The sequence below is a fragment of the Ammospiza nelsoni genome, chromosome 7 (assembly GCF_027579445.1).
Source record: "Ammospiza nelsoni isolate bAmmNel1 chromosome 7, bAmmNel1.pri, whole genome shotgun sequence".
Classification (NCBI taxonomy): domain Eukaryota; kingdom Metazoa; phylum Chordata; class Aves; order Passeriformes; family Passerellidae; genus Ammospiza; species Ammospiza nelsoni.
This window is the reverse complement of record NC_080639.1, coordinates 14714314-14737934: the sequence shown is the minus strand read 5'-3', so window position 1 is coordinate 14737934 and position 23621 is coordinate 14714314. Positions and strand designations below refer to the sequence as shown.

The 23621-nt window shown below is 49.7% G+C and overlaps 1 protein-coding gene across 7 annotated transcripts in view; it reads left to right on the top strand.

Annotated features, from left to right (window-relative positions):
* The first annotated feature begins 969 nt into the window (after positions 1-969).
* NRP2 (neuropilin 2) overlaps positions 970-23621 on the top strand; it is an 88563-nt gene continuing 65911 nt past the window's right edge. For 4 of the 7 annotated variants that reach the window (XR_009418768.1, XR_009418769.1, XM_059475698.1 and 1 more), the window contains exons 1-2: positions 971-1319; positions 12843-13020. Coding sequence is in view for 5 of the 7 variants with exons in the window: in XM_059475698.1 (XP_059331681.1) it covers positions 1247-1319; positions 12843-13020 (251 nt within the window). In the remaining 2 variants the exon portion in view is untranslated. Of the gene's footprint in view, positions 1320-12842; positions 13021-23621 lie in introns of all 7 variants that reach the window. The other 3 variants (XM_059475699.1, XM_059475701.1, XM_059475697.1) reach the window with 2 other exon arrangements.

The window sequence follows — 23621 nt, the reverse complement described above, 5'->3', positions numbered from 1 at the left end:
ATCTAAAATCTAGGGACTCATCAACAACATAAAGGAATTGTTTTTAAATAGCTTTTTGGTTCAGGGTTTTAGGGCTCTTTTCACTCGCTTTGAAATTTCACCTCTCAAAGAGGATGGAGGTGTGAGTTAGCCCCAGTTTGCCAGATACCAGCTTTTAAGCCTGTTGTGGTCTGTGAATATAAGCAACAAGTAAACGCATGGTCCCAGCAGTTCCAGCCTGGGCAGAGACTCCCCACCCTCACAAGGCAAAGGCGAAACTTTAGGAGCACTGCTAGGATGACTGTGAACGCTGCTCTCAGTTTGTATTTTTAAAGAGCATCTCGGAGAAAACGGGTTTGGAGCGTGGAAGTCAACTGCGGTGCAGTCCTGGAGGGGGTTTGCATTTGTCCCTCGTAGAAACCTCTGCACCGCACCGAGGGTGCCAGGAGCGAGGCAGCGTGCGCTTCCCGCTGCCTCGCTCCGCTCTCGCAGGCGGCTCTGGTCGAGCCTCGGCGCTTCTGGGTCTCGGCCGGCAGCGGCGGAAGCCCACGAGCAGGGACAATCCTTGTCCTGATGCTCCCCCATCCGACAATTTCTGGGTGTCTCCCTTCGCACAGCCGACTCTTTTGCCGTTATTTCCATCGGGTTTGGTTCCTGCCCGCGCTGCGGGGCCGTCAGCGCCCGGGCGGAGGCCGGCCGGACCCGCGGCACGGCAGCGCGGCTGGGGCGCGCCCGGCTCCGCGGGGCGGCTCCGCGGGGCCACTCCGCGCCCGCGCTGCCCCGGCCCCCGCGCAGCCCCGGCCCCCGCGCAGCCCACGGGCGGGGCGGGCGGGGCGGGGCGCGGGGCGGCGGGCGGCGCGGTGCGCGGGGCGGTGCGCGGGCGGGCGGGGGGGCGCGGGGGGCGGCGCCGGCGCTCGGCGCTGACAGCCACATGCCGCCCTGCCTGAAAAGGCTGCGAGGCGCCGGCGGGGAGGGAGAGGAGGCGCAGACGGCGCCCCAGCCCGCACCACAGCCGCCGCGCCCCGGGGGATGCCGAGGCGCCGGCCCCGCGGGTCGCCCTAAGGGAGAGGCGCTCCGCCGGCACCGCCCGCCCCGCAGCCCCGGTGCGGGGAACGCCGCCGCCCCTCACTGAGCCCCGCCGGAGCTGGTCGCGAGTGGGGCGCCCACACGGGGCGCGGCGCGCCCGGGGTAGGGAGGCGAAGCCCGGCCCCGCAGCCTCGGGTCTTGCGTTGTGGGTTTCGGGTTTTTTTATAATTTGTTCCGGAGGATGGATACGTTTCTTCTCGCCTGGGGATTTCTAGGGCTGTGCTTGCCCGGCTCCGGAGGCACAGCGGAGACAGGTAAGGCGCCCTCAGGAACAGGGGATGTCCCCGTCCGCCCAACTTTCGGGTTCCCGGGCGCGGTCCCGGTCTCACTCATAGATGCTTTGCGTGGGAATAAATTTAGGGAATGCATGAGCGATCGGCCGCGCCACGCAGCTTTCGCAGCACGGGTTTTGGAGGGGCTCATGCGTGTGTCGGGGCGGGGATGGCGCACCCCCGGCAAGGAGCGCAGCGCTTGCAGCCGCGCGGCTCCCAGCGCCCGGCGTGGAGGGGCGAGGGGATGGAGCCGCACTGGAAAGTTGCGTGCTGGTTTTTTGGGAAGCTGCGGGGAAGGGAGGGCAAGCGGTAGGGGCCTGCCACATGTCGAACACCCGCATCCGAATGTCCGCGGCCCCGCGCCGGTTGCAACCTCGGGAAACTTTAGGTGAGAAATTAAAATAGTCTGGCGGGAGCAGGCAGCCGGGGCCGTGCAGAGCTGGGAGCGGACGAAGCGCTGCGGTGGCGGCGGCAGCCTCAGGAAAGGCTGCCCGCGGTACGTGCGGGACCTGTACGCACTTCGCAAACGCTGGGCTGTCCCGGGACAAGGCGGGTTCATGTATCGGGACGCGAGTGTCTTTTTCTGCTCCTCGCTGACGGGCTAGGCTGGACTGTCAGGAGGTGGCGGGATGAAACCCGTCTTTGCGGTGCTTCGGCGTGGAGACAGGAGTGGGGCAGGCTGACGCTGGGCCCTAGGCTCCCCGGCCACTGGGTTTGAATCTCGCTAGTGGGGTCAACAGGGTCCCTATCTGGAATAGTCTCTGAAGGAAAAGGATCTCCCGTCCAGAGCTCTCTCGGGGCTCCTTCTGTGCTCAGAAGCTGCCTGGCAGAACGGTAGTGCCAAGCCGGCAGCTGCTGCGCTGTGGCTTTGCCTTCCCGTTAGTCGGGGCCTCGGGACATGGCTCAGGGCCCTGAGCTGCGGTCTGACCCGGGCAGCGTTAGATGATGGCAGAGTGCATTCTCCGTTCTCCTGCCCCGGAGCGGTGTGGCCATCCAGCTTCCCCTTGAAAAGGGGAAGTGAGAGAGTCTCTGATCCCTGAGAAAATCCCTGTCTTTTGCAGCGCGAAGCACAGACACTGCCGGTAAACATTCAGCTGCTGGTTGGCATCACCTCCTTCCTTATGGGTTATAAAGGAAAGGAAAAAAAATATCCCATCTTTTGTTCAAGCAGGAAAGCGAATAGGCACTTGATGGGATGAGAAAGGGCAGTGTCCTGGGAGGCCCTTGCTGAGTGCAACAGTCTTTTCAGATGAACCCCGTTGCAGAAGCAGTGTCTGATCCCCTGGAGCAGGTTTTGTGCTGTGGCAGATCGGGCTGTACCCTGAGGCTGGCTCCTGAGGGTGCACTGGCCAGTCTGCTTGTGATCCCTGTGGCCGCTGAGCCCGAGTGTGTGCCTGTGTCCATGTGCTCACCTCCTTCTATCTGGAGTGAGCTCGGCATCAGGACTGTTAGCTAGGAGGAGGTTTGAGCAAACCGTGTCTCTCAGGCCATTCAGGCGCTGTAAGCGGTGTTTATTTGAATGCGGGGTTTTCCCGGCTAAGCAGAGCATCACATGGTGTTTGAACCAGCAAGGAAGTTGTCTCTCTGTGGCCGACACCAGCGGTGGTTTGCCGAGATGATGATGTGTGGCTGCAAGTCCGGTCAAATGACTTTATTGCCAGCACAGTGAGCAAAGGTACGGGGTAATGGGATGCAAACCTCGATCAGGCTACACTCAGCTTCAGTAAATTAGCCAGCCTAGTAAGGGAAACATGCCAGAGGTAGATGGATTTATGTTTCAGTCTGGTATATCTGAAAGCCTTCCCCCATTATGGAAGTCCCTCTTTAGGTTCCCTAAGGGAGGTTAGTAGAGAGGGGAGACGTTTTTAATAGACAATAATATGATAATCCACATGGAAAAAAACCCTCATGCAATATTTCTACAGTAAGAGATAAACAGTGCAGCTGCCAATTTGTATGTAGCCAAGCGAACCCTGAGATAACCATGGAGGAGAGTGGGTGGGAGACCCGTGAAGATAAATCTGAAGGTTGGATGGCTGTGTGTTTTTCATCTTCCCGTAAAAAGCAATGAAGTAAGAAAGTAACAGATTTGAGTGACCCAAGTACTGAGCCGTTCAGATGATGTTTATGCAGCTCTGAGCAAAGCTCACTCTGAAGCCTTCAAAATAGTTTACTTAAAAGCTATTATTTTTAGTAGTGACTTAGAAGATGTAGCAAGGTGGGGAGAGGGACCAAAACAAATTGCTGCCAAGCAAGCGCACGGCCACACATACAAACATGCACACACACACCCACACAACACTGAGTGTAGTGCCTTATGCCTGTGTGCTGTTAACTCGGCTCATACTGGAAACAAAAGCTTTTTTAGACTAGGAATCAGATTCTTGTCGGAGCATCACTGAAAACCACTGATACAAGCTCGGTGGGGGGCTCTGATCCCGGTTGGGATGCTGCATTTTGTTTTCCTAGTTTTACTGCTACAGAAAATCATGATGTGTGGTGTCTGGAGTGACAGGTATGCATATTGGTCCCAGAAGGCTCTATGGAGGTGCTTCCCATATCCCTGCCTTGCTCTTTCTGCCCCGCTGTCCCCATCCTCCTTCCCAGTATCTTCTCTGTGTTTGGTACTTTGTGTGTGGCTTTAGAAGATTAAAAAGAGAGAGCCCCCACTTTGCTGGGCTGGAGAAGGCAGCACTTCCCGTCCTGGCAGGCGGGTGGTTGGTTTACTAGCAGAAACCTCCAGTGCTGCCAGGCACCAGGACATGGTGGCCTTGTACTGCAGATAGCTTGAGAGGAGAAAGCATCCTTCATGGGGTTTAGGAAGCTGTCAGGTTCAGATAAGGCTGGGATCCTATCCTGTGGGACCCCCAGTTGTATTAATAAGGAAAAATTAATTTTTAAGCACTGGGATTGCTGCCAAATTATATGACCTCTGACAGACCAGCTGTGCTAGGAAAATAAATTGTCTACATCTGAGACCCGTGATCCTATCTGAAATCAAAATAGAAAAAAGTTGTCATTTAGCCACAGTGGTGGGGGCAGATTGCAGCAACCTGAGAGCAAACTGGAAGCTGTTAAACTTGTTCTCCATTGTGTAGTGAAGTCACCACCACCGTGCCCCCATGGAGCCTTGGGAATACGGTTGTCTAATCCGGGAAGTGCGGAGAGCTGATGTGCCTGCACACACCCAAACTGGGGCCGATGGTGTCAGCACAGGGGTGGGGGCAGAAGTGGGGTGTGAACGTTTCCAGCTCCATCCTCACTCTGTAACAGCCCTTTGACACATTTCTAATTATAATACACACACACACAGACAAAGAGGTAGCTGGGCTATTTTCGAAATCCCTGTCTACACCCTGGTGGAAACCGCAATACTAGCAACAACATAAATCAGGGCTGTTGCTAACAGTGTTGCACACGGCTTAGCGCTACAGTAGCATGGGTTTAATCACATTCAGAATCAAAGGGTCAGCCTGCTCCCTGCCTGAGCCAAAGCGCAAGCTCAGAAGGCCGGATCCTGAGCCAGGCTTGATGCCTGTGCAGTGAAAAGACACAAACTCAGACACGGAGGAGAGGTTTGTCAGCACGAGGTCATCAGGCACGGGGCCAAACACTCAAAATCCCAACTTGGATGTGTAACCCTTTCTATGTGCAAGTGGTGCCCGTGAATCAGGGAGGACAGCTAGAGTAATGCTGGGAGGCTGGGCTCCAGCTACAGCTTTGGTGAGGTGACCTCTTCCCAAGCAGTTTGGGAAAAGGGGTATAAGCAACAGGTTGGCATGCAAAATAGCCTGAAGTATAACTTGCAGGGGTGGATAGCTGTAAGGATTTTCTGTCTGACTGTGTCTTCCCCTGTCTTCATACTTGATGAATCAAAGAAAATGGGTTCCAGAGATAAAGTACTGGGCTCCATGTCTTTGAAACCTACCCTCATTTCTTCCTGTGCACTTGAGACAAAGGCAAGACATCTGCCCAGCTGTTCTGGAGGGTCACCCGGTCGCTGTGAAATGCTGTCTGTGTAAGGCTTGAATGCTTGTCCTTTTCTATGTCCCTTCTAGGAAGATGGTGAAGCCAAAAGGATGCCCTCCTTTTATTCTGCTTATGTTTTATTGAAAGGCTTCTTTGAACCCCCCTTTTTTAAAGGAACGCATGCAGAAAGAGGAAGGAGGAAAACCCCTTCTGTACATAGACACATACACTTATAATCTCCCTGATTCCTCCTCTCTCTTCACAAGCACACAGATCTCTACCTTTCCTCTTACACACAGAGCCACACCAGCCCTGCTGCTGCCACACATGCACACTTCTGCGCCCATCCCTTCTCTGTGCCGTCCCTCACAAACCCAGAGGCCCTTGACAACTTTCACCCTCGTGCACACCCCAAGCTCACTGCAGCTTTCCTCCCTTTCTGTTTGACTGCTGAATATGTGCTCAGCAGGTAACAATGTGTTTAAGACGCTCAGCAGAATGTGCAATAACTTTGACAGCGTGCTCAAATCCAGCTGCTGCTGAGCCTCACCACCAGCATCAAAGGCTGAAGCACTGCTGCTCAGCAGCGTGCATGGGGGAACCCATGGCAGGACTCTGTGAGTGTCTCAGGAGGAGCTGCTCCCCTCCTCTCCCATCCATGGGGCTCTTTGCAGCTAATGCTCTGCATTGTGCTCTGAGGCTCCAGCAGGCCCTCTGGGAGGGAGGGCCAAGCCAGGGGTGTTGTGAGATTGAGAGGCTCTGCCAGCTGCTGTGGGAAAGAGTCAGGGGTAAACTGCCACTGCCTGATGGGGAAAAAAGGATTCAGTTTCAGAATGGATTCTGACAGATGAGTTCAAAAGGTGTGAGGAAGCTGGGAGGGTATGGGGGAGATGAGAGATGAGATAAGCTTTTTTTTTTCTTGTTGGAATTTTTGTAATAATAATACTAATTAGTATTTCAGAGGCATTGAACACCTTTCATCAAGCCTGAAGCTCTTCAGAGAGGAATCCTAGGGGAATCTTTTTTCCATGTGTACAACTAGAAATGTCTCTTGTCTCCACGGCCCTTGAACGAGTTTGTTATTGACAGCATTAATAGGGGTGGCTCAGCAAATTTTCACCATCATATTTTTTCCTCATGTAGCCTACAGGTAGGGTGGCAGGCTGCCATGCAGGAAGGTTCAAGCTTCTGTTTCTCTGCCTGCAGTACTGGGGAGTTTTACTCAGAAACTGCCTTACCTGCAGCTTGAGGGTCTCCTAAAGCTGCCACCTGTTCCTGGGAGATGGCAGTGTGTTTCCATGAGATTTCAAGCCCCTGGGAGCCTAACAGAGAGGCAGGCATGATTTCTCCAAGTTCAAAATGCAGTTATTTGCCTCCCTTGCATGTGTACACACACACACTGGCATGCTCCCCAGGATGATTACTGGAGCAGCCAGGAGTTGTAATTCCAGACCCACAGATTATATTTGCAGGCAATCTGGGAAAATTGTGTGTACACATCTCTATAGGGAGACTATCGCTATTAAGTTGGTTACCCTGTTCGAATCGCATTTGCCTCTGATATAAGATGAAAAATAATAGTTAGTGAAGGTGGATAAACAGGATATAAAATCTCATCAAAGATATAAGAGAGGGGTTGGATAGGATGGACATTTAAAGGTCAGGGTTGTCACTGGCTGAAGTGGTACAGAGCGATGTCAGCCCCTGGAAGGCAGCTATCCAGAACCCCAGGGGTAGAAATCAGCTGAACTCCAGTGACTTCAAAGCAAATTACCTGCATGCAGGATTTGGCCCTCTCATTTTCCATGGTGAAGCTTGAGTAGGTCTCTATTTCAAGGTTTCTATTTAATTCTTTTGTGGATTAACATGGGGGAAAGAAGTGCGATTATCAGAAGTCTCCAAATCTTCTCTCTCTTCCTCCCTCCAACATTCCCTTCTTATTTAAAAATAATTTGAAATTATCTCTTTTTTTTGCAAAGGCTTGGAGCTAAAATCTTCCATTTGCTGAGCTTTCTAGTGTTCCCCTTTCACTGCTGTCCAGTGCTATAAAATGAATATATTGCATCCCTTCCCAGTTGCCTTAGGAAGCAGTCAAATGGCTGCATTCCTCAACTGATGGATTGGTGCGTTCCTTTCTTGCTTAAGCCCAGACAGTGTTTTATGAGCCTGTCTCATGACAGGCTTGAGACACTTTGAATTGAACACAATCCTAGTCCAAATCACAAAAGCAGTCTTTAAATTCTACTTTGCTGTGTCTCTACTTTTAAGTGAAATTTTACTTAAACTGGTAACATTTCTTTTTTTAAATTAAATGTTCTGGGGACTCTCCCTGATTGTGTGAAGTCTGAAGATGTGGATGTGGGTAGTGCTCTGGAATGAAATGTGCATGTAAGAGCCTGGTGTTGTTTGGGTGTGTTTGTCCATTAATTTGTTCAGGAAGCCTTTGAAGTTTTATCTTGCAATCCAAAGCAAACACACTTCTGCTAAAATGATCTATGCTACTGGGGATAAAACATCTAATCTTATTAGCTTCCTCTGCACTTTGTCTCTCTGCTTGGCCAATGGTTAAACTGCATGATTTAAGTCTGAGAGTTCATATGTTGTGTTTCTGCCTCCTGTGAAAGTTGTGCTCTGTGGTTTGGGGTGAGATCCCCTGCCACGTTAGCCGTGCCCAGCCAGGGTCAGAGCTCAGGAAAGGAGGCAGGATGAGCGTTAATGGTAATGAGTCCCTGGCAGAAGAGAGCTGTTTGTCTCCTCCATACCAGGGTTTGGCAAAGTGCTTGGACACGCATGGACCTTGAAAAATTCGGAAGAGCTGTGTGATGAACAGAACTGAAACATGGGTTTCCTGCACAAGGGCTTGAGCCAAGTTCAGCAGCTCTAAGAGAAGTTGGTCATGTATGCCAGCACCTGTATTTTGCTGTGCTGTCAGGGGGTTGACAGGGCAAATCTCCTCTGCTCAGTGCTGAATCCTGGGACAGTGCTGAATCAGTGCTGAATCCTGGGACATGGAAATCTTCTGCAGTGGTTGAACGAGAGTGTGAAGTTGGGCTGGAGGGCCTCATGCCAAGAAGAGAAATGACAAGGCTAGGCAGTGCATCTGCCTGCTGTGGAACGCCCACATCTCTCTCCCTTGTTCCTTTGCTGTCCTCAAAGGCTGCTCTTTTCAAGCAGCACAGTCAGTGATGCTGCTGCTGCTTGTAAGGCATCCAGAACACCCTAAATTTTGTGTGCAGCCCTGAAAGCTATCCCAATAGTAAACTGACCTCAGCAGGTCAAAACACATGGTAGTGTTGTGCTGGACACTACAAGCTCTGAGAGGCTGTAGTATGTATGTTTGTTGTGAAACGGGCCTCTCTGGTGATGATTATTTTTGTTACAGACAGAGTTGGCTTTAGTTTCTGTGTGGAAGGTCCAACAATAACAGTGAGCCCTGCTCTCCTGGGGTGAGGGAAATCTAGAGGGGTTTAATCTGCAGGAAATTCAAGTAGGAGAATGCTCTGCTCCCAGCCTATGGTTTCAGCATGTGCCTGATGAGCTGCAGAGCTGAAAAACCCCAAGTGTAGGTGAAGGTTCTTGGAGGCTGGCTGTTATTTTTGGGTCCTCTGAGTGATGATTGTGTGTTGTGGCCTGGGAGAGCCAGGAGGAGACTTCATCAGGCTGGGTGTCTCCAGCAGGTCAGGGCACAGAAAGAGGTGTAGTTCCCCTGTTGGGGTGGCCCTGCGTGGAGGAAGTTGCAGGGATAATTTGTGTTATGGTGAGCCTTAATGAAAAGAGGGGTCTGCAGATTTCCCAACCTACCATAGTCTACTCCAACACTGCCAAGGAGTATTGACCTCTCTAACCTCCCTTGAGGAGCCCTGCTGCTCTCCTGTGGCCTTGTTGTTGGCACAGCACTCCACTGGCCCCTCTACTATGTGGACTGGCAGGGGCCCCAGCAGTTTGCTTTGAATGCCTGCATTTTGCTTACTGAGCAAAATGTGCATGGGGATGTCCCATGCACCTGGAAGACTTGGCTTGTACTTCAGAATTTAATTTTAATTTTATTAAGTGAATTCAGGGCTGGCAAAAGCTGCTGAAGCCCATTAGCTATGGAACACATCTTGCTTCCAACGCGTGCAGACTGAGCAGTAGCCATGCCCCTAACCTTTTCTTTTTTTTCTTTTGCATGCATCAGTTTGTAAGAATCTATTTACATAGAAGCTTGAGCCTCTACTGTATACAAAGCAAGGCCATATTTTATACAGAAAGACAGTGGTTGGCACAACTGCTGAGTCAAGCCCTATGCCCATCAGTGGGCATGGTGACAGATTTTTTTGTTCTCATAGCTGGTACCTGCTAGATACCTGTGACTCAAAAGAGAAAAAGCCCAACAGAACATTTACATATATATTAAAGTAATTTTGCCTCTTCAGATAACTCTAAGAAGCCTTGAGTTCCTGGTATGCTATTGCCCACCATGTGGGCAAGGCAGTGCTATACTGAAGTAGCCCCCTTCATTTCTGCAGACTTCTTGGGTAGGAATGAATGAAAGGACAAAATGTTTCTCTGAGAGACATAGATAAGCTGTCCTGCAGGTCGGCAGGCTTTCACTGCTCCAGGAAGATGGTGACATTTTCCTGCTGAAATCTGAACACCTGAGGGATGTGGCTGGTGCTCGTTGACTTGGGAGGTTCACCTGCTTGCCCTGTTTTGCTGGAGAGGTCTTAGCTGCAGAGAGCTGGGCTCCAGCCCCTCTCACTCAGGCTGTCCTCACTGGCACCAACAGTCTAATTTGGGCACTAAGATGACCTGAAGTTAGGATCAAGACTAGGATTTTCTTTAGCTCAGTCCTACTGAACTGCGATGTTGCAGGGCAAAGGAGAAGTTTCAAGGTCAGAGTAGAACTGTGTTTCCGCTCCTGAGTTCATTAGTTGGGGAAGAGCTGTCATCCCTGTTCACATGACAGTTCCCCTCCAAGGGGTTGAGCTGCAAGGGCTCACAGGGTGCTCACGGTATCTGGCATGAGTAAGGGGCTAGCAGCTTCTGAGTGGTGGGTGATGTTGGTGGTATCAGCCTAGCGGGTAGCATGTGTGTGAAAGCTGGAGAGACGGGAGGGAATCACGAGGTGTGGAAGGATTGACTGTGTTTTCATTGTTTGGAGACTTTGCCCTTTCCAAGAAAAATAATCTGCAGCTTGAATATTTTTCTTTGCTGGAGGGGGTGGACATGTGTGCAAACGAGGTGTGAATTTTTATGAGAAGGTGTGAAAGTGCGTACATGAGCGAAGTGTGAATTACACGGCTATTTGTACATTGATGTCAACAAGTCCATGAATTTCTTCTTTCCACGTGAATGTCTCTTTCTCTCCCTCCCTCCCTCCAAACCCACATAAACACATGTGTGGGCAAATATGCCTTCCTGAGAGAAGATATTTGTACAAGAATGTAGGTTTGTAAATGTTTGTGTGTTGAGCAATCTCTCCTGTGGAACAAAACCAGATGTTTTTTGGTATTCTCAGCTCTTCATGGCAGTGCTGCATTTTTTCCCCTCGTATTTTTCAGGATACTTACAGGATTATTTTAAGAAAAAAGGGAAGGCTGCAGATCTGCCTTTGGGTGTGTGTGAAGAAAGTTATTTTGAAGAATGAATGTGTTAGAGGGCATGAAAAACATGGGGGAAACTGAGTGTTTTTTCACGGCAAAGGAAGCCTCGCTGGCCCATGAAGGGCCCTCCTGTTGCCCGTGTTTTTGCACAGGACACGTGCATTTTCTGCAGGCAGCGTGCAGGCAGCAGGTTGTTTATTCAAAGTGCTTTTTTTCCAGGAAGCATTTTTGCTGAGGGTCCTGCCTGACTCCTGCTGCTCGCCTTGGCGCTGGCAAGAGGGCAGTTTGAGCAGGCTGGGATGTCCCTACCGAGAGCTGGTAGACTTGTGACAGCCTGGCAGGGGACACCCCTGGGACCTGGCAAACCCTGTGGCAGAGGAGCAGAGCCAGACCCACAGCAAGAGGCTGAGGCCACACAATCTACACTGCTTTGCTTCTCCTGGGTGGGCCTGGGGCTTTGCAGTGAGTGCTGCTGTGGAGGGAGAGGAACATCCCTCAGGACCATGGCAGTGGGGAACACTGTGGAACACACCCTTCGCTCATGGAGCTGCTGGGATGTGTGGTTACCCTCCTATATCAAGGGTGATCCTTCTCTGTGCCTTGGCTCCCTTGGGGGTGTGGGTTGTGCTGCAGCCTCCATCTCAGGGTATGCAAATGTGGGTCTTGGGAAAACCCAGTTGCACCCTCCTGCATGTCCAGGGTCCTCTGGGGCTGTGGGGTTAAGCTGACAGTGGGAACATGCCACAAGGGTTTGTACCCCACATTGTACCCCACTGCTTATTGTCAGGGAGGAGAACTTTCCACAATGTGGGACCAGGGCAATCCCATATGCCTGCCAGCCCGCCCTATGGAGGGACTTAGGGCTTTGTTGGGTTTTGCCCATTTTGGTGGGGTTTGTGTATTTTTCCGGGTATGAAGAGGGAATATTATTTTCTGGGGGCAGCTGTTGCAGCTTGTGGGCCTGGGTGCAGATACAAGGGGGTGGCAGGGGAGTGGGGAAAGCAGGACACACAATGGGGGCCCATGGAGAAAGGGACTTTGAGATTTGTAGTGCATTATCAAGTGACCCCGTGATGCAGATTGTCCTCCCAGCACGTTATGCTATAATAAATTTGATTTGCAGCATTCATGAGATTAAATGTTTTTTTGATTACAAAATCACCCTCTAGGGCCTGTTCTAGCCCAAAGCTGAGAGAGCTTCCTCTGCTTACCACGCAGCCATTGCCAGCCATTTGTGGGCTAGTCCCACAAAACCACCACTGCTGATTATCTGTGTCTGCAGCTCCAGTGCATGGGTTAGCTTGCAAGTCTGCTGAGACGTGTTTGCTGGGGCAGGCAGGTTGGGTGGAAGACACAGCAAAGGGAGAGGGGCTTTCATGGGGTTGCAGGCTGGGGCCAGGAAGGACAGGAACTGTCCTTAGCTCTGCCACACAGTGTGGCTGGGTCTGGGCTCACCAGCATCCCTGACATGCCTCAGTTTCCTTCCCTGGAAACAGCACAGCTTTCTGCCCTCCTGCAGCTGGATTGAATTTGTAGTGTCTAAATTCTGGTGTCTCTTGAGGCAGCTGTGGGAGACTGACACAGAACAGCTTGCAAAGGAGGCAAAAGAAGGGATAAAATGAGGCAGCTACAGATGATCTGATATCAATCTGTCTCTTACTTTATGGCTCTGTAATTGCCTTGGCAAGAGCATTCATTTCTCTTTTCTGGTCTGTGTGAAATGCGGTATGTAAGTGTGGCAGGAGGTGGAGGGGAAAGGAGTGTGTTTGTTCTGCAGAATAATTCTCCTTGGCCAGAGATTAATATCATTATTAGAGTACCAAAAGGATGTCAATGGCCTGGAGAATGGTCTTTATCAGACCACTCCTATCAGTGGCCCCGGGAGGCCTGCTGTGCACACCTGATGCCCAGAACATCTCTCAATGCCTTGTTCTCTTCTGTGTCTCTGCAGCTCAGCCATGTGGGGGCCGCCTGAACTCCAAGGATGCCGGGTACATCACCTCACCAGGGTACCCCAATGACTACCCCTCCCACCAGAACTGTGAATGGGTCATCTACACCCCTGAATCCAACCAGAAGATTATCCTCAACTTCAACCCTCACTTTGAAATTGAAAAACACGACTGCAAGTAAGAGCCTTCCTCTACCTCTCTAGTACATAGTTTCCTCCTCTTCCTGCTTTTGCCTAGTCTTGGGTATGGGTCTTGTACTTCTGCTTGAAATCAAGCATCACTCTGAGCCCCCACAGGGCTGCATCTCTTTGCCTTTCCATAGCAAGGGTTGCCTGTGAGGTTGTAAGATGCTGCTTTGGACACATAGGATGAGCCTACTCTGCAATAAACCTGTAGTTCTTAACTTGGCCTGATACCACCTGAAAGTAAGATCCAACTGGTTAAAAGGTTAAAAGGCCACTGTTTTTTCTGTATTGAAATAGCCTCACTCTTCTTTTAAACCATACTGGGAGAGCAGAGCAATTTCCTGCTGTGTAACTAGGCAGAGGTATGGCAGAGTGCCATCTGGAGACCCAGATTTAGGCCATGTGAGGCTGGAGGCATGGTGGTCTAAGCTGTTTGGGCTGCATCTGACTTCCCATAGTGCTTTTTCTGCTATGTTTGGTAAACTGAGGAGATGAGGTTTTTTTACCTTTTATTCCCTTTTTCTTCTAAGAAAGGACCCAGAAACTAGATGTCTGGGAAAAACAATTAACAACTAGTAAAGAATAATTAAAGGCATCAAAGGGCGCCATAAAAGGCTGAGTTAATAACATGGTCTCAGCAGACATTGAAACCTGTGGGTTTCATCTGGAATCCATAGCCAGCTACAGGGATGCCTGAGTGTGAAGGAGCTTGGGGTCTCCTAAAACAGGCCTGACATAGCAGTCCTGCTCAATACACTGGTCCTGTTGATTAAAAGGGGGTTGCGTATGGAGAGGGAAATTCTGTTTGTAAAAAAGGACAAAGGAACAGGGGAAGCATTTATGGGGCTGCAGAATCAGTCCTGCGGAGAACAAAGAATTCAGCATGGGTTTGATGATGTACTGAAGGTTATGAAGTGCAGAGCTGGATCCTCAGCTATCATAAATCAGCATAGCTCCTCTAACTCTAATGAAGGTGTGCTGATTGATGTCATTGGGGATCTTGTCACCCCCTACAGATAAAGTCTGGGCTAATAAGGCTTTGAACACCATGAACTCTCCCTGAAGTCACTGTGTGTGCAAGGTGTGTAGTGCTTTGCAGGATCAGGCCTGTGTATAAAGAAGGGAGAAGGTACAGAAAGGCTTAAAGTGGGCATAGATGAACACAACAAGGCCTTGCAGTGGAGATGAGAATGATAGATGCTATCAGATTTTATTGCTGCTTGCATAGGCTGAACTGCACAGCCTCCTCATAGCTAATGCAGTTGCCCCAAATTCACAGTGATAAAAGCTGTATAGGCCCATATTTGCCGTCTGAAGAGTGTGCCATATGCAACAGGACAGTGTTGCATGCAGGGCAGGGATCAAACTGGGCCAGAGGGACTCCAGCTTCTGCCTCTTCAAGGCTTCAGGCAAGCAAAAACAGGTTGGTCAGAGAGCTGGAAATCCCCATGGGCACCAGGCTTTTCCTCCACCTGTAGGAACGTGCCAGTTTTAGCTCTGATCATCTTGTGCAACTTTTGCCATGCTTTGCTGCCTGTGAGGGAGCATTATCTGGTCCCAAGCTGCAGGTGGTGTGTTCAGTAGTGTGCTCAGGACTGCTCAGTTTTGGGGGTGTTGGTTATGCCTTTGCTGCTTTTTGCTTTACTGTGGCAATCTTCTGAGTGGCTGCTGTGTGGTCTCACTATTTCCCTTTTTGCGTGTATGTGCACAAGGAAGCTTTTCTTAAAGGGAAATAGGATTTATCCACTTGCACTTGAGCTTCTGCTGGCCACAGCTGTGAGCTGAGAGCCAAGCTGACTTAGGGTGCCTGCTCTCTCAAGCCAGCACTGAAGAGGAGTGGGTTTGAAAGAGCTTCATGGACAGTGCTTGATGGGAAGCATAACAGAACAATGAAAACAGTGCATGATAAACATGGCCTGAAAGAAATGGATAGGAGTGAGATTATTTTAAGTGACCAACCAGGAGGAGGCAAATATGGACACTGTGTAAAGCTTGGGCATTAATACATTACATTAATAATAGGTCACCATCTAGTGATAAATCTCATCTGAGTGTCAGAGGGTTTTTTATTAAGAAGCAAGGACCTGATTGCAGCTGCAGGTGTGAACCTTAACAGGAACAGGAGATCAGCATCAAAGACACAGTCTCAGGGCAGAGCCCTCCTTTTGACATCTCATCATTAATATAGAGCACATTCACATCAAGGTGCCAGGCAGATGGACTTCATGGAGGCACTCACTCTCTGGGCAGACAAGGTCCCCTGCTCTGGTGTTGACACCTGGCAGCTATTGGAGCAACAATGGGGCTAGTCTGTGCTTCCAGCTGCCAGAGGTAAACACCATAACCCTTTCCTCTGTTGCCTCTTCTTTCAACATTTCATTTTACCTTATTAGGCTAAAGTTTCTCCCTCATAAAGCATAACATTTACATTCCTAAAACCCATTTGAAAGCCTACAAAAATGTTTCCAAAGTCTTTTTAGTTTTGCTGTGTCCCTTCTGGCCTTCCTTGTATCTGCTGTGGATTTCCCTTTGGGACAGGAGGTACTTCCTCCTGTGTTTTGTGCTGTACCTGACACCCTGGGGATCTCCGAGGAAAGGTCAGTGATTTCCCCTCGGCCAGCAGCTGGCTGGAAGGGGCCTGTGAAAGTGGTGCTGCCTGGATGCCAGAGCAAGAGCTGCCTTCAGAGAACAGCTTTGGCAGCCTGGAGGGTGGAAGCATCAGGCAGGGATGGATGCCCAAGGTGGCAGACAGAGGTGGCTGCTCAGTGCTGCCTGTTACTATTGTTTTCTGAAGGCACACCTGGGCTTTTATTTTTCAGCTGTGTCCAGCTGCATTAAGTAACTGCACTCTATCACCTGCATCATGAAAGGAGTAATTTGATGTAATTGAAGCCCCAGAACATCTCTCTCTGAGTGCTGTGTCTGTGCTCTGAGGAAGTGTCTTGCTTTAGGAGCATGCTAGGTTAAGAAAATTGGCCTCCTCCTGCTGTTGTGGCTGTTGTGCACCAGCAGGGATCCCTGTGGCAGGGAGGGTGGGCATGCTATGACACGGAGTAGGGGCCAGGGCCATTGTTTGTGCTGTCCTGCAGCTGTGGGGCCACAGCAGTAATGCCAGAGCCAAAAGGAAAGTTTGATGCTCTGATAAAAGATCTGCCGAGCTATTCAGAAATGATAATTCTAGTGCCTGGCTGTTTGTTTCCCTCTGTGCTGCGAGTGCAGCTGGAGCTCAGGTACTGCACCCCACATCACTGGTATTGGTTCAATGAACAGGGAAGTGGCATCCAGTGGGAAAGAGCAGGCTGCTGCTGTGGTGAAATGTTTCCGCTTCTGTGTGATATGGGGGTTGCTGGGCACTCTCATGCATGCTGGAGTTTACTTGGGATCCCAGGAGTGACCTGAACCATTTGCAATAGATGGGCAACAGGGACAGCTTTATCAGTCATGTAGCTAAGCTGTCCACTCCTTAATTGCCATTGTGCTGTTCTGTCTGCTCTGCTTGCTTGGAAAATCCAAGTCCAAAACCTCAGCTATGCATGAGTCATTGTGTTTATGACCAACCACCTTTTCTGTTCGTGCCACCCTCCCACTGCTGGTCTTCTCTTTGGAGCACCAAAAGCTCCCGCCTGTGTTTGGCTACTTTCTCTGCCACCCCCAGCCACACTCAGCTGACCCTACCAGAGAGTTGGGCTGGGCCATGCACACGCAGCAGAAGCACGCTCCCTCCAGGCTGCAGTGGACGTGCTCGTGCTTCCTCTGCCAGCACAAGACCTTCCAGCTGAGTCATAACATCTGCTCCAGAGGAACAGTGTTTTAAAAAATCCCGACTGGTAGTCAGACCACGGCCAGTGGATTTTTCTGCGGCCATTTCCAGCACATGCTGCAACTGGGTAGCAGTCGGTGAGATCCCTGCCTGGGAAGGAGTTAGGGGACGGCAGCCGCGGCTCGCAGCCCCCTCTGGTGGCACATGCCAAACGCTGGCTAAAGTTCTGGAGACAGGGGCTGGGACTCCCAAATGGGCTGGAGATGGCAAACTGGAAATTGAACTGCAGTCAGGCTCTTCCTCCTGACTTTGGGTCCCACTGTCAAGCCCAGAAAGTTTCAAGAAACAGGAATTGAGACCACTATCATGAGGAAATTTATGCAGTGGTCACTGTGACTCCCTAAGTGCCCTAATGGTGCCAAGAGAGTTGAATCATCCTGATGTGTGCAGGGTACAGGGCAGGCATGGCAGGAGGAGACACGTCTGCTCCCAGCTTGAAGGCCAGAGTGAGCCAAGGTTTGGCTGGGGAGACAGCACTGTTCCTAGCACCCATGTCACAGAGCACCGCTGGCCAGGGGACACCGGCAGCAACATGCCACAGCACAAAGGGTGACACATGCAGCTTGGACAGCCACTGAAGGCCTCTTATGGCAGCATGGCCATCTCCTGAGCAGCCAAAAAGCTGGGCACTGGAACAAAACAGCTCTGCATTCCTCCCAGAGAGCCACAGAGCCACTGGCTCAAATTCCTTTGAGCTGATGTGGCAGGCAGAGCTGCATCCAGAGCCAGTAGCCACAGCCAGGCAGGCAGCTGGGGCTGCCGCTTTCAGCCTGCCTCTCTTGCCATCTCCTTCAAACAAGAGTGTAATATTGGGAGAAGCCATCCTTCCATCAGTGAGGGTTAAGAGTAGACAAGGCAGCAATCATGGACAGCTAATTAGTAAATGCTTTGAAAAGTATGCATAAGTAGCTTATTAGCAAACATTTTAGAAACAATGCAGTTCATCTAGTGATTAGCAAAATGCTTAGAAAAGAGAAATACATTTGGAGCACTGGAGAATGCCAGGGGTTGGAGGGGTTCTTTGCTAGGATGCAAGGGGAAATGACTGCATCTCCTGAAGTACTGGGGGAGTCGAGCTTTAACTTTGCAGTGAGGGGAAGTCAAAGATGAGGTGTTAAGGAAGGCATTTGCTTGCTCATACATCTGTGGCATGGGTAGCCAGAAGCAACATTTCTAACGTACAGGAAATTATTCAGTCTGGGTAACATGACACTGCAGCTCAACTTGTCTTCAAATGGGCTTCTACTGTTTTTTAACTCCATCCAGCATCCGCTGTATGGTTCATAATTCCCATCAAGCCCGGGTCATTTTCCAGAATGGAACATCAGTGAATGGGTTAACTGTGATGATGAGACCAGCCACGTGAGTTAACAGCTCAAGGTTGTTCACATCCCTCTTCTCTGCTTCCCATCTCTGCTTTCTCTGTGGCTGTGCTCCTCTGTGCCCCAGAGCCTCTTCCTGGAGGGACAGGCCTGGTCCAGGCTCTGCAGAAAGTGGTGACCCCAAATACACTCTCATGGGGTCTCCTATGACCCGCCAGCTCACTAACATCCGGCGCATAGGAGTCAAATCTTGTTTTGCACCTTGCTTCCTCTTGGCATGATGACAAATTGAGGGCCAGCTGGTGACACTGGGAACAATAGGATTAGAGACAGAGACCTCTCCCCCTCCTTCCTGCTGTTGAGGAGGAACTGGTAGTCGTGGTGGTGTACTTGCTTCTTAGTCAGCCTCTCTGTCCAGCAAGGGAAGGAACAAGACCTCACAGCATCTGGAGAGGGAGCCAGCACAGGGCTGGCTGTGGTGACTCCTGAGTGGGTTCAGAATTCAGCTAAAAGTGTCAGAAACATGTGCCTTTTTTGAGCAAGCTCCAGCTCTGAATCCTCTGCATCTTTGCAGACCCTGCTCAGCGCAGAGGCAGTAGGATAGGAGCAGGGCAATCCCACTGGAATGCCTGATAACCACAGTGTTGAGGTGCTCCTGCTGTTTCAGCAGAGCCTGAGGCCTTTGACAATCTTTGCAACAGTGCTCCAGCCCACAAGGTGACACCAGGTGACACCCTTCACAGAGGCTCATCCCAAACAGGTCTCAGAAGCCTAAATAAATGTCTGTTGGACTGTGAGTCTTGGTCACTTTTTTTGTGTGGTACAGAGGGCTTAGCAATGCTCTTCTACATCATGGGTTTGTTGTCTGGATGCAGGAGTTTGAAGGTTTAGTGAATGTAAGGGGAGTTCTAGACTGATATTTTTGTTAAGGACTAGATGCAAAGCTCTGTAAAGGAAACGTGAGATTTTACCTTGATTTACATAGGAGCTAGTTTAGCCTTTTAGTGAGCAACTGTTTGATTTAGCTACTGGCAGCCTTTTTAATGGATATAATCCCTGTTGTCAGGCTGTAACAAGGGACTGGCAGACTCCCCAGCAAATATCAGTTCTGAGAGTTGTGAGATTTGGGTTCTTCCCCTTTCCTGCTATTGATTTATTTTTCCTGCCTTGGTGAATCACTTAAAATTCCCTGTGTTATAAAGAAAAGAAGATCTGGGCATCTGCAGGCATAAAACCCAGTCTAGATAGCAGCAGTGCAAAGCACACTCCCTTCCAAAGGCTGCTGAGCAGCAGCATCACACAGGAGTAGGTCAGAGTGCAGCAGAAGACGACCAGTTTTATTCTCAGTCTTTTCTGGCTGGGTGTGAATTCTGCAATTAAATATGAATGCAAAATAAAAAGAACAGACTGCAAAGAGCAGACTGAAAAACACAAGAAATTTGTGGTTGCTTTTGGCCACAACTCAGCATAGAACATATTTGAAGGAATTGGGGGAGGTTAGGTTTTAGTCTGAGGCAAGTTCTCAGTTTCCTTTAAATCAAGCAGCTGCACACCACCACTGAATGGCATGGTAATAATATGTTGCAAACCACAGTCTGGTGATCCTGGAATTCCTTATAAGTTAATAGCAGTCATGGTCCACTAATCACAGCTAGGACGTTTTAAGCAACTGTCTTTGATATATTAGTTCAAATACACCATAGAAAGCCTTCCTTATGCTGGTTTAGTGAGTAGATCAGTAGGTCATTAGAAAGAGTGAATAACCTAGGGATTTTCTGTTGATTTCTCACCCCACCCCACTGCTAATCCCAAGGAATTCTTGAGATCTACATGAAGCCTTAGTGAGCAACCACAGTACAGTGGTATGGTGCAGTTTTAAAGTAACACTGGGTCAGACATGGAGATATTATTGTTTAATGAATTCCTAGAAGCAGAGCATGAAGCAGTGAGGTCTGACAGCAGAAATCCTCTGCCAAAGACTTCATTCTGTTACAAAGGGCAGGGAAACTAGCAGGGTGGCTACTCGTGTTATGTGACTGCCCCCACCTTCTTGCAGCAGTACAGAAGATACTGTGTGAGGAATCTTTTGAGGCAGAGTTGTGCTTTCCTGAGACAGGCAGTACTCATCCACTGGTGATGGGAGAGTGCCTGTTCTCAGCCCCGTTCCTGCTGAGGCCATGCTGCATGTAGGGTGTTTGCATGGGAAGTGCTCCACGTGTTAGAAACCTCCAGGGAAACCTCAGAGCTGGGATTGTTGATGGATGTCCAACAAGGAGAAGTGCCCCCCCTCCCCGCCCTCCACCAGCAGCACGAGAGTTTGAGGCATGTGCTCAGCTTCCTTCCTCTTCTGTGAGTGTTGTGTGAGGTTTCATTTACATTGTTATTTTGCAGTGAGAAGGAAGGTGTAATGACAGCCTCTTTGGTAATACCAATATTTGGCTGTTAATCGTGGGTGGGAATACAGTCTGGGATCTCCATCACCAGAGGGGACCTACTCACCATTGATCTAAGCTCACTGCATCTTGTTGTAGTTTTTTTTTTGACCCATTTGATTTCTTAGGTTTTCTTTTGTGAAAACCCTCTGATTTTTCTGCCATTCCAGAGCAAAAGATCTCTCTGTCTTTAAATATGGCAGATGGGGATTTCTTCAGATGTCCAACAACTCAATTGAAGGAGACCTCAGGAGACCTCTCCCCTTCCCTGTCCCCCGTCTCAGCCTGTCTTTTCATCTGCAATCTGGAGATGTAAGGGCTATAGTAATAGAGTGTCCAAGGAAGTAATTGATTCATCACACGCCAAGAGAGGAGTCTGTTGCCTTCAGTGTCAATGGAGCTGAACCAGAGCCTGGAAGGGTAAGGGAGGCTTGTAAACACTCCATGGCTGAGCTGGCAGGACAAAGCAGACACACTGCCACGGCTGAACAGGAGGGTGACACAAGGGTTGCTTGAAAGAAAATCTTTCTGAACAAAGCAGTGTCAGGGTCCTTGTTCGTGGGAGAAACAGGGACAGCCCCATCCCCCTGCTCCCAGAGCACCTTAATGAGAAAAGGTACCTACCAGCCTCATGCAGCTTCCCATTCCCTCATCTCTGTCTCCCTCTTCTATCTTGATGTGGCTGCCTCTCTGACCTGCTGTCCTGGGCTGGGCTGAGCTCACCTCAGGGGTACCAACCAGCCCCTGCCAGCAGCTAATTCCTCCCACATCCCCAGATAGTCACTGCTGTCAAAGAGAGCCATGTGGGAGGCCACTGCTGCTGCCAGTGCACAGCAAGGTGTGGCACGTGTGTGGCACAGCACTCACCCTCATTCAGGCATTGATGTGCTCAGACTTGGCACTGTTTGGTTCAGATGGCTATTGAGCTGCAATGCCCATATTGTGAGGAGAGAAGGGAGTAGGAGATGTTGTGCTGTGCAGTAAGCAAGGAGGGATCAAGCAGGATTGGTGCACTGTTTGCTTCAGAAACAGCTCTTACTACAAGCTGGCACAGCCAAATTGTGGGAATGCCCAAATAGTGGAGGCTGCAGGCCAGTCTTGGCAGCAAAGCTTTACTCACTTGTGCAGCAGCTAAGGCGGGATCTGGGCTGTGAACAGGCTGTGTCTGAGAAAATGCAGGGTCAGAAAGTCATGCTATGGTGGGGCAGTCCCAGGGTGACCATCCATCATTAATGAGGGATGTAGACAGCCAGGAGGGTGAGGGTGGGCTGGTCAGGGCTCTGTTCTTACAACCTCCTTTATACAATTGGTGCTTAACGAGGTGTTTATTTCACTTTTGTTCTGAAAAAAAGCCAGTGCAAATGAGTGATAGTGGAAAGTCCAGCTACCAAGTTCTGATCCTCATCTGATCCCAGTTTTTACTCTTTCCTTTTGCTTTTCACTGCATGTTGTGTCTAAGGCCATGATGACACTGCACCAGCAAGGTGTGATGGGGCATCACTCCCTCCTCTGGGACTAGGGCTGGCACAGCAGGCCACGTTAGTGTTCCCTAATCCTCATCAGCACCCTAGACCTTGGACAGCCTGACCTAATTGGACAGTCCCCACCTATTGCTCGGGCTGTCAGGCACTGACATCAGAAAAGGGAAATCTGTACCCCCACTACCCCCACTGCAAAGAGATCAAAGTGAGCATTTACCCTTGCCTTCTGCCTGCTCTGCTGCTTTTTGGCAGTAAATTTTCCTTTTGTGGTTGTTATCTTTTATTATATTTATTTTTTTCTTTCTGTTAGTGATTGAGTGCCTGTGAGTGGTGACAGTAAAATGACATAGAAACCAAAGTCCAATTTTTTCCACAGATGGATTGTAGCAGAAGGAGAAAAGTGCAAATGCATTTTCTCAAGTGTCCTGCGTTTTGGGGTATGAAAGGGTTGTGAGTTGCTTCAGTTCCCTTAGAGCAGCAACAGAAGGCAGAATGCCATGGAAAGGAGGCTTATTCTGAGCATGCTTTATATATTTTATTCCTGATTTCACCATGATTCTCCCCTCACCAATGAACACCAAAGACATCTTGCAACAAAAGACCCCTGTAGCTAAAAATAGAGTGAGGAATTTATAGAGATGGTTTTGGAGACAGAAATAAAATTAAACAGCCATGTGTAACTCCTGAACAACAGCCTGCAGAAAACCCCCTAAGTGCACATTAGCACATCTCTTTTCTTATGTAACAGTCGGTTTTCCAGAGATGCCCCAGATGAGAGCAGCTCTCCGCCCCGAGGCGCCTTTCCGCAGCTTGCGGGAGCAGCCTGGCATGGATGAGCGGCACAGCGCGGGGAGCCTTTGCTCTCCTGTCTCAGGGGAGGGCAGCAGCATGCCAGGAGCTGAAATTCCCTCCTGAATCACAGCTTGCCTCAGGAGCACTTTGCAGTTAGGGTTTATTCCTCCCTTTGCACGAAGTGTTTTGGCTGCCTTCCCCCCTGGCCCTCCGCATAAGTTAGCAATAACTGCTGAAAGGCTCTTCCCATCCATAGTGCTTATAGGGGGTGAAAACAACAACCTAAAGGGTAAAAAATAGAGCCTTTTCATAGTTTCCATTTTTTGTCTTCAAGGCATTTTTGAAGAAGTTTTCCAATCGAATAGGGTTATTTTTTCTCCTTCTCTATTTTTCTTTTTCTCTCCCTCTTTCCTTTTTTAAACTTTTTTTTTCTTTCCCTTTAACTGGATTATTTTCATTTCTCAGAAATTCTGGTCAGATTTTTTGAGGAGATAAGAAAATAATCCAAAGCACAGTAGAATGATTACAAACCCCCACAATAATGTGATTACACAAGACGTAATTGGATACAACAAATTCAAAACAAACTTCTGAGAAATCCTAAGCAGTTTTGCCTGTGCCATCACCCCCCACACCAGCCTACCTCTCCCCCTGCTTGGATTTTTGTCATTTTAGTCACTGAAATCCAGTGAAATCCCTTCAGATTCAGAGCAATTATAGCCCATTTCTCTCTGTTGTTGCCAGAG